Genomic DNA, 13,300 nt, shown 5'->3' with positions numbered 1-13,300 from the left:
TCTAAGATCCAACTTGTAGATAGCACTGGACTTCTTGATCAGCTTCGTCCGTGACTGAGGCTGGATGCAGATAATCTTGTTGTTTGTCTACTTGCTCTTAAGATCTCCATTTCTTCTGGGAAGCTCTTTCTTTGGACATACTTGAGGATTTCCCTTTCAACAACTTGCATTTCTTTAAACGAAACTGTTGTTGCTATTTTTGTCTTCTTTTGGTCTTTAGGATTCTTAAGACAATCACCAGAACTTCGGAGGTTTTCTTTGTACCGCAAGACCCAAGCAATAAACTTCTTTAATTTGTGCCATGAGGAGAATCGCTTCATCATTTCCTCTAACCAGTTCTGGGTCTTCCTTTCGTGATGCTCCACCTTCTTTTGCTTCCTTGACTTCTGGGTCCTCGTCTGAAATCCTTTCCAGAGTTTCTATGCATTTTGGCCAATGGTCGTCTGTTTTCATCAAGAACTCCGGCCCCAGTAGCCACCTTGAACTTCCAAGGAGTGTATCTGCTGTCAATCCTCTCGACACGTCATCAGCGGGATTATGTTTGCACTGGATATATCTCCACTGACATGGGCTCGAACCGTCGCGAATGAGAGCTACCTTGTTGGCCACGAATGTATGGAATCTTCTTTCTTCACTCATTATATACTTGAGTACAGAGGTGCCGTCAGTCCAAAACACCGAGTCGTCGATGGGGAGCTCCAGTTCCTTTCTCATCATCTTGTCCAATCTAATGGCTATTGAGGCGGCTGATAATTCCTAGTCTAGGGATGGTGATTTGTTTGAGTGGCATGACTCAGGACTTGCTTGTCATCAGGGTGCAGCTGATGTTACCACAAAATCGGTCAAGCGCAGGTAGGTCACAGCTCCGTAGCCACTGGTTCAAGCATCTGCAAAATGGTGCAATTGGGTGGTCATGATATCATTGAAATTCTTCGGCTTGATATATCGGTTAACAGAGAAACCTGACAGTTTAGGTAAATAGACAAGCCAGACATACCAGCGGTCTTCGTCATGTCCAGGTAAAGTGTCATCCCATCCTAGCTTTCTTCGGCATAGTTCTTGCAGAAGGATCTTAGCAGTCAGCACAAATGGTGCAGCCAAACCCAATGGGTCATATATAGAACTAACGACAGCCAATATCCCGCGTCTAGTCGATTCCCTCGGTTTCACGTTGATGTTGAACTCAAATCTGTCTTTCTGGATGTTCCACTGGATCCCCTGTGCACGTTCGCTTGGTAAGTGATACAAGTCGAGCAGCTTAACTGATTTGGCTCTCTCATCTTGTGGAATGGACTCTATAACCTTTTTTTGAATTTGACACCCACTTCGTCAGTCGGAATCCACCATTCTGCAGAAGTTTACCAAGCTGGTCAGCTAGAGTGATAGCAGTGTCCTCGGTCTTGACTGACTTTAAACGGTCATCCACGTAAAAATTACGTTTGACGGTTTCAATAACATCACAGCTAAACTTCACTTCATTTTCTTCGGCTACCTTTTGTGATCCAAAATTTGCGCGGCTGGGTGAGGATGTTGCACCGAACAGATGAACTTGCATTCAATAATCCTTCGGGGCCCGATTAAGGTCGCCTTCTGGCCACCAGAGAAATCTTAAGGCGTCACAATGCTCAGGGGTTACTTGCACCTGGTGGAACATAGATTCAATATCTGCCATCATTGCAAAGTGCTCCTGTCGAAATCGAGTTAATACTCCCACCAATGAATTCGTCAAGTCGGGTCCCTGCAATAACTTGTCATTTAGTGATGTGCCACCGTATTTGGCTGAACAGTCGAACACGACTCTTTTTTTGTCAGGTTTTAGTGGGTGGTGCACTGGATGGTGGGGTAAGTACCACACAAACCCATCTTGATGATTACGTTCTTCTTCCGGGACTTTCTGGGCATACCCTTTAATAAGCATGTCGTTGATAACAGTTCAATATCTTCCATGCAGCTCTGAATTTCTCTGTAATCTCCTTTTCAAGAGTCCCAGTCTGTGAAGTGCCATAGGTCTGCTGTTCGGTAAACATGGTTGATCATCTCTCCATGGCAACGATATTTCATAATGATTGTCCTTCAACTTGACGGATTTCTTCATAATAGAAATTGCTCTTTGATCATCTTGGGATGGCCCTAGTTCACTATCTGCAATACATTCACTGAACTCTCGATTGCAAAAGTTCTTGAACTGCTCGTTCTGCTCATGGTCTGTTATGATAAGATTTGCTGTGCATTTACTTTCCTTGTGGTCGGAGCCAAGTGGACCATTAATGGCCCATCCAAATCGGGTTTTGGTTGCATACGGTCCACCGCCTTCGCTCTGTCCTATCTCCTTTGGTTCTAATGCTTTGATGTAGTCATTTCCCACTAGCAGACCGACTGGAACAGACACTCGAATTCCATGGGGCCACCTGTCAACATCATTTTGCTTTGGGACATCTTCAGCTGACACTGGTAAGGATTTAACTGAGAACACTGTGGGCAGTTCAACAAGGTTTTCTTCTTCAAGGTCAAACAACTCAAGGCTTACTAAGCTGCTCTTTGTAATACTGTTTTCCTTTTCAATGGTGGTTAGAGAAAATTCTGTTTTCTTGCCATCAAGGTCCGGTTGTTTTAGGAGTGCTTCAGTAGAGAACGTCAAATTAGATCCTCCATCTAGAAAGGCATGAGTTACTACAACATTGTGACTACCTTCGGCTTTCACTTTCGCTGGCACAACAGCCAATCCAATCCTTGATCTGTTGACCCCAAAGGAACTACACTGTGTCTTCTCAACGTCAACAAACCCATTGTTTATACCAGTCGTCTCAGTTTGATTGGTATCTTCTGACTGCCTTTCGCTGTTAAGGGGAGGTGGAGGGTGTAAAATCATGGCATGTTACCCTCCACAGTCGGTGCATGCAGCAGGTTTTCTACAATCCCGCGCTCGATGATGAGGAATCAGACAATTGAAGCAAAGTCCCTTTTTCTTAGCAAATTCTTCTCGCTCGCTGTAAGACTTTCGTTGGAACATCTTGCATTCTTGTAACACGTGGCTGCTGTGGCAAAAGATACACTTGACTAGTCTAGAGTATCCTGATTCTTTCTTCTCTTCTTGCTTACCCTTTTTAGCATTGGTTTTTTCGGTTTGAGTACCGAAGCCAGAACCTTTAGGCCTAACAGGAGGTTTTCTCTTGTGGGATTCTTTATCTTTCAGGTTGCCTGATATGTCTCCAAAGGCTGGATGTGTTGCTGCACGAGCTTCTCGTTCGACAAAGCTGGCAATCAGATACAATGAAATATATGAAGTTCATATATTTTGAACTGCGGTATTAGATACATATGATGTACGATCCTCGCAGTAGATAGCGCTATTTAAGCAATAGCGAAAATCAGACCTGAAAAAAATCAGGCAATTGGTAGAGCGCTGCACTAGTATCGCAGAGGTCAGTGGTTCGAATCCCGTACAGGCCTGAATTTTTTCAGGTCTGATTTTCGCCATTGCTTAAATAGCGCTATCTACTGCGAGGATCGTGCATCATACGTAAAGCTGGCAATATCATCAAGTATTACTTGTCTGTTTTCCTTTTCATTGATGTTGTCAGCCGTGAAGCGCCATCTTTTCCGGCCATCGTATGGCAGACGATTTACAATTCCTTTCAAGCTATCTGGGTTATCTATCTTGCTATGGTATTCAGTTCCTTTAAGTGTGTTCCTGCAGCTGGTCAAAAGCACTGAAAACTTCTGTATGGCTTCCCCATCTTCGGAGTTAATTTGTGGTCCATTTACAACCTTGTCAACATATGCAGAAGCGATCTTGTAGGGTTGGCCATATCTGCTCTTGAGGAGCCTCCTTGCCTCCTTGCCTCCTGGTAACCTTTATCTGAATCCATCAGTGAACAGCTCTGCATCAACTCTTGAACAGCTCCCGAAGTGTACTGGGCTAAATAATACAACCGTACACTGTGGCTATCGGTCCGTGCTTCTATCAATGTCTCAAATGCTTTCACAAACTTGTTGTACTCAATTGGATCTCCACTGAACACAGGTGCTTCAGGTTTGGGCAGTGTTAAAGTCAAGGCACTCCTTTGTTGCTGTGCTACCAGTTCTTCGATACACTTAATTTGTCTTTCTTGAGTAGTCATTATCTTAGCAAAGTATCTTCCTTTGTAGAAGACTCGTCCTTTTCAGTCTCCCTTTTCAACGTAGTCAACACAGGGAGCGTAACTAGTGGCCGCGCCTCATTTGGCCATTCAGGTGCCAGTGGATCAAGAGCAGATTCTTCAATCTTAATCTTCGACTTAGTATTACGATCAACTTCTTCAATCTGTTCTTCAATTTCATCAATGTGAGACAGTTCACCAAGCTCGTTTGCCTCTGCTTTAGCATAAACTTCCTCCATTGCAGCTGACTGGGCTAGTTCCATCTTCATTTTTAACATCTCCTCTTGTTGCTTCAAGTGAGATTCTTCTTCCTCCTTTATTTTCTGTAACTGAAGCTTTCTCTCTGCTAATTCCTGTTTTTCCTTGAACAACTTCAATTTTGCTTCAAGGGCTTTACGGTTTGCTGTTTCCTCAATAGGCCTCCTTCTTACTGAACTAGATGAGCTGCTGGTATGGAACACCTTCGACACTTTACTTGACTTCGAAACGCGGGAAACACTTATTTGGCTGATTGAATCCAGAGTTGTTACTTCATCTTGCAGTTTAGCACTTTCTATGGCGTAGATCCACATGGAGATCTTCTCTTTTATTTCACAAATCGCTTCGTTTTCCTTCTCATGAAGTGTGATACTCCTGGGGTTTTGATAAAAAATTACAATTCAAATCGCCAAGCAAATAAATTTCTTTATATTTTGGCGCTACTTTCTTCAAAAATAACTCAAAATACTTAAAGCATTGAGAATCTAACTTTGGTGGTCGATACCAGGCAGTGAAAAGAAAAGGTTTCATGATCAGTGTTAGGGACAGATGATGAAAGTTAGGGACAGATGATCAATGTTAGGGACAGATGATCAGTCTTAGGGACATGATCAATGTTAGGGGCAGATGATCAGTGTCAGGGACAGATGATCAATGTTAGGGACAGATGATCAGTACTAGGGACAGATTATCAGTGTTAGGGACAGATTATCAATGTTAGGGACAGATGATCAATGTTAGGGACAGATGATCAATGTTAGGGACAGATGATCAATGTTAGGGACAGATGATCAATGTTAGGGACAGATGATCAGTACTAGGGACAGATTATCAATGTTAGGGACAGATGATCAGTACTAGGGACAGATGATCAGTGTTAGGGACAGATGATCAATGTTAGAGACAGATGATCAATGTTAGGGACAGATGATCAGTACTAGGGACAGATGATCACTGTTAGGGACAGACGATCAATGTTAGGGACAGATGATCAATGCTAGGGACAGATGATCAATGCTAGGGACAGATGATCAATCTTAGGGACAGTCAGTCACAGTCAGTCAGCGGTAGGGATAGAGTATCAGTCCTATGGTATACTGGAATGAAGTATATACCCCATATTTGATATCATAGTATTCGATACATTATATGTCCCCATACATAACGTTCCTACCCGAGCCTATGTTTCCAATCCTGGACAACGTAAATTTTTGTGATTTCTACGGTGGCTCTGAAGGGCCATCCACCTACAAAAATTTTCATGACTTTATCGCGCGATAAGTTTTGCTAAGTCCATTCATTCAAAAAAATTTGCAATCAACATTATCGCGCGATAGAACAACTTATCGCGCGAAAGAACTACTTATCACGCGATAGAACTAATCGCGCGATAGAACAACTTATCGCGTGATAGAACAACTTATCGCCCGATACAACAACTTATCGCGCGATAGAACAACTTATCGCGCGATAGATCAACTTATCCCGCGATAGATAATATTATCGCGCGATAATTTTATTGCTAGCTCCCATAGCCCCACGACCATTAGCACGTGGTCACATCTATAGCAAGATGGCGGACCAAGTTTCGAAGGTGAGTAATTGTTTACGAAATAAAGACTTTTATTCTAGATTTTTGAGCAAGAGACGGTAATCTTTGGATTAAATTAACTTATATTTCTATGCTATATTAGTAAGTGGGGTTAAAGATATGAGAGGGACTTTATTGCTCTATATTTGAAAGATTGTTTATGAATATAAGGTGTAGGAATACGTTTTTAAACTATATAAGGTGTATAAGGTGAAAGATTGTTGATGAATATAAGGCGTAGAAAGCATAGAAATTTAATTTAACCCAAAGATTACCGTCTCTTGCTCAAAAATCAAGAATAAAAGTCTTTATTTCTTGGACAATTACTCACGTTCGTAACTTGGTCCTTGGTCCGCCATCTTGCTATAGATGTGACCACGTGTTAATGGTCGTGGGGCTATGGGAGCTAGTAATAAAATTATCGCGCGATAGGTTGTTCTATCGGGCGATAAGTTGTTCTATCGCGCGATACAGTGTTCTATCGCGCGATACAGTGTTCTATCGCGCGATAAGTTGTTCTATCGCGCGATAAGTTTATCTATCGCGCGATAATGTTGATTGCAAATTTTTTGAAAGAATGGGCTTAGCAAAACTTATCGCGCGATAAAGTCATGAAAATTTTTGTTGGTGGATGGCCCTTGAGAGCCACCGTAGATTTCAAGTTGTTGTTTGGCAGAAGACGGCTAAGAAATGTTCAAAGTTTTAAAATGCATGTGCTGAGCTGCTATTCTGACGATTACATGTTTTGTTTCGCCACGTCTTCGTTGTCGTTGCCGTCGCGGTTCGTTTCAGATCCCCTCTGACAACATGTTGGCTCAGAAATTTAGAATGTCACAGAAAAACTTGTCACGCTGTCACGCAAGGGATGGAGGTTGCCAGACGGCGTATTCTTTGTTTTGGCGTAGAGTGTGTTCGAAAGCCCTAATACTTTTTGGAAGGCTGTTTATATTTTCTCCAGAAGGATGTCTATGAAAGCCCTGATAGTTGAAGAGTTCGGCGACTCGTCGAAGATAAAGTATACTGAGGTTCCAAAGCCAGAACCTTCACAAGGAGAGGTAAATAAACTCATCAATCAGGTTCATTTGACATTTCTCCCACCCGAGAACGGTCTCGGTCTTTGCGTCTATATTCATGTGTGGCGGTGTTGAATAATATCGATAACTTGTCTTAGCTTTTAGTGATCACGTAATTGGAGCTAAAATAGTTATTAACCTGCTGTAGCTGATATTCATAAAACGAAACATGTGAAGAGAAGCAGTAGGCGCCATTGGCAAAATAATTGACGACAATGCAAGTTTTAAACAACAATAAACATATGAAACATATGTATGAACTGCGGTTATGAAACGTATATGTGCACGATCCTTCGCAGTAAAGCACTATTTGAGCAATAGTGAAAATCAGACCTGAAAAAAATTTCAGGCCTGTACGGGACTCGAACCACTGACCTCTGCGATACTAGTGCAGCGCTCTACCGATTGAGCTAACAAGCCAACTGGGATCAGGCCATCAAATTAATTCGACATGAACCCGTAGATGATAAATCAAACAACAACAAACATATGAAACATATGTATGAACTGCGGTTATGAAACGTATATGTGCACGATCCTTCGCAGTAAAGCACTATTTGAGCAATAGTGAAAATCAGACCTATTTTCACTATTGCTCAAATAGTGCTTTACTGCGAAGGATCGTGCACATATACGTTTCATAATCGCAGTTCATACATATGTTTCATATGTTTGTTGTTGTTTGATTTATCATCTACGGGTTCATGTCGAATTAATTTGATGGCCTGCTCCCAGTTGGCTTGTTAGCTCAATTGGTAGAGCGCTGCACTAGTATCGCAGAGGTCAGTGGTTCGAGTCCCGTACAGGCCTGAAATTTTTTCAGGTCTGATTTTCACCAATGCAAGTTTTGTATACATGAATTCTCGCATACCGCTCTATTTCAAATGCTGTGACTGCAAACTGCCTAGTTCACATACCATAACTATTTACCCGAATAAGCGTCCATGCCCTACCGATCTAATCAGCTTCCTTCCCCGGAAAAGAGCCCGCCCCTAGGTCACAAGTGTTAAATGCTCTCCCCCAACTCCTTGACTGTATTGAACATCAAGGATACAAGAAAAACCTGCTTCTATTGCTACTTCAGCAGTAACTTTTCAAGTTCTAAACTACAGCAGAATCGTAGAAGTGCCCCTCTCCATTGAGCGTCCTCATTTTAGCCAAAATTTTATCTAAGTGCCCAGTGGCTTATTCAAGGAAAATACAGTAATAGTATAATCCCACAAAAAATGATTTTTGAAACCAAAACCTTTTAATGAAGTGTGGCAATGCAGAAGATTAATTCTTCAGTTTGTAAGAGCTAGAGAACAATGTATTATACAAATATTTTGTTTTGTCATTACTGATTTGTAAAAAGCATTCCTGCGTCAAAAAAGTGAAAGTTTAGATTACCATTTTATTACCTTGTCAATGCCCATTAAACACAGATCAGCTTTGGACCCCTGCAGTAATATTGTTGTTAATTTTGCAATGACTTGTATTGTCATACAATACTTTTTGTGTTTTATCAGTGAGATATTATATTAGTGTGTGCAATCTTTATAAAGCCACAAAGCAGGTTTCTCAGATCACTGAACTACCCTTTTCAATACCAATCCCTAAATTATAACCAGTTATGATAACCATCCTAGCTTACTGCAGTCCCCAGTGTATGGAAAGCAGATCTCCCCATTTCCCATACAGTTTGATGAAAGTGAAGTCTTAAATTATTAATATAATTTTCTAATAATTAGTTTTAGGTTCAAAGATAATTGAAATTGTGCAACTGAATTTAATTTTGTTTATGGATTATGTGCACCCAGTTTGACCAATTTTTGTAAGTGTGTGAGGAAAAGAATGAAATTAAGTGGTCAAATGTAATAACATTGAGATGTTCAACATCTTCATAAACCAAAACTTGCAACAATTTAGGTTACCAGAGATACAAGATTGACTGCTTGAAGTTTTACCAGGTATGAAGTAACTTATGGTAGCTTTGGGTTAAAATTTGTTTTATGTTGTCTTCAGGTTTTGGTAAAAAATGAGATTTGTGGCTTGAATTTCCTTGAAGTTATGATAAGGAAAGGTGCTTTGCCTCTCAAGGCTGTAGGATCAGGGTTTCCTTTGACAATGGGGGTGGAGGCTGCTGGAATAGTGGAAAAAATTGGCGCTAATGTCACAGGCATAACCAAAGGAGAGAGAGTAGCATATGCAGTTATCGGATCTGGTAAATAAATAATATATTTTGTGGATGTTTTAATATGTGCCTAGTCACCTCATACAAACAAGCAGTTCTCCAGAACAATAAACTTGTGTATATGAAATCCTGATAGTTGGAGCCTCCCATGGGCACTTCAAACCATTTGTAAGCAACTGCAAACACGTCAACAATGAAATTTTTATGGCAATACATATATAATAGTCCATTTCACTGTCACATGCTTGGTTACCAAGCCTTTAAACAGGAGTGAGGCTAAGAGCAACATTGTTATTACCATGCCAACTAAATGGTCTCTATCACAATAAGGTTACCTTCAGCCTCACTCCAAATCAAAGGCTTGGCAACCAAGTACACAACTATAAAATGGCCTATTACTGAAGCTTATTTATATTATAAACCTTAATACGGATGTCAATATTAGATGACAAGATTCTTTATAGACATGTGTGATCTAACAATGGAGCTTACCTTTTTTGCAAGAACCATAGACATATTCATACTGGTATATGCCAGTTCCCTAAAATACTGAAATTGTGAATCTTCCACTCTCCTGATAAAAGTAGGTGAAGGAATCTCCTAGGTATGTCTATTTACGGAGGATACATCAAGTAAAGTCTTTTGCCATTGAAAAAATAAGTAGGTTTACCTGATTTTATTATGAATTTTTGTTGATTTTTCTTCTGGTAATTCCAATAAAGCAAGTTGCAATTTGTTTGGAGGTGTTAATTTTAAAAGTCAATTATCAAATTTAAGATGTGACGAGAGAGGTTGTGGATTCAATCTAAAGTCCTTCAAGTGCAAATGTCTTGAAAGATCAAAATTTATGCAAAGTTGTGGCTCAAACAGTGACTACACCCTGACTTGTTATGCCAACTGTTAAGCATTTAGACTTGAATTTTAAAAAGATAACATAGCCTGATACCATTAATAATTTATTACTCATTTTTATCATCAGGGGCACATGCTGAATATGCAAAAGTGTCAGCATCAAGACTGGTGAAAGTTCCAGATGAAATTAGTCTTGAGCAAGCTGCTACATCAATGATTCAGGGGATGACTGGACACTACCTTGTGCACACAACTGGCAGAGTGAATCCTGGTGACAAGGTGCTGATACATGCTATTTCTGGAGGGACTGGGTCACTTGTTTGTCAAGTAGCAAAGAATGCAGGTGACAAAAGCATTCAAGACTGCAAGTGGGTCATTTTTGTTATATTAAAATTCGAACTTGACTCCAAGGCTTGGGGAATAAAACAATGAAAATCACATCGAGGTTGAGGAGTGAATAATTAATTTCTTTTGTTTTATCCCCCCTAGCCTTGGAGCCATGTTAGAATTTTGATCTATCAAAAATGGCCCATTGGAGATATACAGTGGAATATTTTGAAGGGGACACTCTCAGGACTAGTATAAAAGTAACTTGAGAAGATGTCCCAAAAAGAGGTTTCATTTTATACTTGAAAATTTTTTAGTTATCTTGTGAAAAAACAAGCTATGTCAGTGTCACTCTGTAGTACTTTTGGAGAGGAGCTCTATTAGGGTAATTTTTAGAGAAACATGATTTTAAATAGAGGGACTGGGCAAAGTAAGCAGTAGTTCAACAAATACTTATAAACCCTCAAAGACGATATGTAGCCTATTTACTGCATAACTAGACTACTGGTTAAATGTTAAGATTGAGTTTTTGGTTAAAAGGAAAGTTTGGAATGGAAGGTGACACTTAAAAAGGAGGGGTGTAGATGCTGGGAGAAGGGATGGAATAGTGGCAAGTGAATTTTATTGAGTTACTGTTAATTTGTCTGCAATTAGTTTGCCTTCATTTGAGAAAATTCATATAACCCGTTTGTTATAGGCAATGAGAAGAACAATAAGGAACTTCTTTTGCCAATTTCCTTTTACTTGTCTTTCGACTTCTTTTAGTCTTGCTAATTTTCTAGTCAATTCAATAGGCCTTTTGCAGCTAGAGATCACGTGCATAGATACCGCATAGCAATGCCATACTGGAGAGCAAGCAGTCCAGTGATCTCAGACAGTATAGAGGTCACAGAGGTCTGCAGTCAAACAAAGAATACAGCGGATAATTGGTCAAAAGGTATCCCAATTCAAGAAATCCAGTAAGAAGTAATCAACAGCTTCCCCGGAGTGTACCAGCAGCAAAATCACACCAAAATTCATTTTTCGCTGATACACTCCAAGGAAGCTGTAGATTGAAACTTACAAGATTTCTCGAATTGGGATACCCTTTAACTTGTTATCCGCTGTATTCTTTGTTTGAATGCAGACCTCTGCGATCTCTGTTTTGTCTGATATCACTGGAGTGCTTGCTCTCCAGTATGGCGTGGCTATGCGGTATCTAAGCACGTGATCTCTAACTGCAAAAGGCCCATTAAGACCTAAAAGGTGAATTACTTCAAGACCATGATTTCAATATCTATCAGGAGCGTTTGTGATTGGAACAACCAGCACTGAGGCCAAAGCAGCAAAAGCGAGGGAGGCTGGTGCCGATGAGGTCATTCTTTACTCACAGAGAGATTTTGCAGAGGAAGTCAACAGGATCACTGATGGAGAAGGGGTGAATGTTATTTACGATGGTATTGGAAAAAAAACCTTTGAAAAAGGTATGAAGTGGATCGAATGTCAGGGATATTTATATTTTTTCGTTCAAGTACAACAATTTCCTGATTTATCTCAAGGAAAGATTAGTACAACGGAATATTCTATTATTTTTTACATTATGAGGTAAATTATAAACCCATTTTAATTGGTTCTTACCGTTTTCGGGAGGACAGACGCGAAAAAAGAAGTATTTAGACCATTTTACATTCTTAATCCTTGAAATCAAGAAAATATGAATCTTTGCGGTCATCAAAACTCAAAGGTTTCAAGGGGAACGGATCGTTTATTAAACGATGGCGATGGCGATGGCGATGCTGGGACTCGGCCCCAGGTCTCAGCAAAAACGTATCACACGGTATCGGGGGAAAAATGCGCGTTTGTCGTTGCAAACACGTAAACAAGGAATAGTTTATCAAACAAAAACTTGTGAAAGCAAGGAATTTTCTTTATTTTCATCTCGGTTTTTGCAAAATGTCAAATTATAACAATTTTCCATGACTTTCCATGACTCTGATCGAAATTCCATGACTTTCCAGGCCTGGAATTTTTTTTTCGAAATTCCATGACTTTCCAGGTTTTCCATGACCCGTACGAACCCTTAAATTAAGTCACCCTGAAAACTGCCCTTTATGAGATTCTCGAAAATAAACACTTCCACTTCATGCTTCACGTAGGAATGTATAAAACCCGTTCACGACAATACCTGTCTTCAGTCTCAATAGAGATATCACGATGTAGTTTAATGGGTGCCTTAGTTATCTTCAGTCTCTTTCCTGTTTCGCTGCAGACTTCGAGTGTTTAGCTATGCAAGGAAAGGTGGTGTCTTTTGGAGTAGTTTCCGGGCCCCCTCCTCCGTTAGATCTAAGTATACTCGCCAAAGGATCATTCTCCGTCTGCCGACCTTCGTTATTTCATCACATCAAAAAGGAAGAGGATTTGAAGTGGCGTAGCTCTGAAGTGTTTGAATGGATCAAGACAGGCAAAGTGAAGTTTGGTGACTTTACTGTATTACCACTGTCCGAGGGAAAGAAAGCTTACGAGTTGTTGGAAAGTGGAAAATCTGCAGGAAAAATCTTGATGAAGCCTTGAGCTGAATAAATACTTAATCGGTTAATCTCAAGAAAACTTTTACTTGGTGGATTGTAGCTTGAAAAAACAGCATGAAATGCTAACGAAACTTTTTTCAATATATTTTGTTCCAAGTTAAATGCACTGGAATTTTCTTTAGCGGTGGATATTTAGGGTTTCATAACTTACGGAAGGGCCGCTCAAGATAACTTTACGAGTTTGGCGTTAAGACCAGTGTTTGTGTTTTTTCTCTGTTCCATTCTATTTAAGTAAGTAAGTAAGTAAGTAACTTTATTTAGCCACATATCGCATATGAGCGAATAGCTCGTTTAAATGCAAATGTGCCATAAAAATTTGA

General features: G+C 40.2%; 3 protein-coding genes across 4 annotated transcripts; 1 reads left to right on the top strand and 2 right to left on the bottom strand.

Moving 5' to 3' along the window:
* Positions 1-234: 234 nt before the first annotated feature.
* Positions 235-717, bottom strand: LOC148732842 (uncharacterized). Its single transcript, XM_088757925.1, has one exon. The coding sequence runs from the start codon at positions 715-717 to the stop codon at positions 235-237; it is 483 nt and encodes a 160-aa protein (XP_088614051.1).
* Positions 718-879: 162 nt separating this feature from the next.
* LOC148732841 (uncharacterized) lies at positions 880-1,918 on the bottom strand. Its single transcript, XM_088757924.1, has 2 exons — positions 1,637-1,918; positions 880-1,302 (listed from the first exon to the last, which is right to left on the bottom strand). The coding sequence occupies exons 1-2, from the start codon at positions 1,916-1,918 to the stop codon at positions 880-882; spliced, it is 705 nt and encodes a 234-aa protein (XP_088614050.1).
* Positions 1,919-6,838: 4,920 nt separating this feature from the next.
* On the top strand, positions 6,839-13,082 carry LOC111328754 (uncharacterized). 2 transcript variants are annotated; one of them, XM_088757207.1, is made up of 5 exons: positions 6,839-7,064; positions 9,066-9,264; positions 10,214-10,429; positions 11,697-11,876; positions 12,662-13,082. In XM_088757207.1, the coding sequence occupies exons 1-5, from the start codon at positions 6,951-6,953 to the stop codon at positions 12,961-12,963; spliced, it is 1,011 nt and encodes a 336-aa protein (XP_088613333.1). In that variant the 5' UTR covers positions 6,839-6,950; the 3' UTR covers positions 12,964-13,082. The 2 variants fall into 2 exon arrangements, with proteins under 2 accessions (XP_088613333.1, XP_088613334.1); XM_088757208.1 differs by having other exon boundaries at positions 6,840-7,043.
* Positions 13,083-13,300: the final 218 nt, after the last annotated feature.

The sequence above is a fragment of the Stylophora pistillata genome, chromosome 4, assembly GCF_964205215.1.
Source record: "Stylophora pistillata chromosome 4, jaStyPist1.2, whole genome shotgun sequence".
In the NCBI taxonomy this organism is placed as follows: domain Eukaryota; kingdom Metazoa; phylum Cnidaria; class Anthozoa; order Scleractinia; family Pocilloporidae; genus Stylophora; species Stylophora pistillata.
The sequence above is the reverse complement of the archived record's forward strand: the minus strand, read 5'-3'. Positions and strand labels throughout refer to the sequence as shown.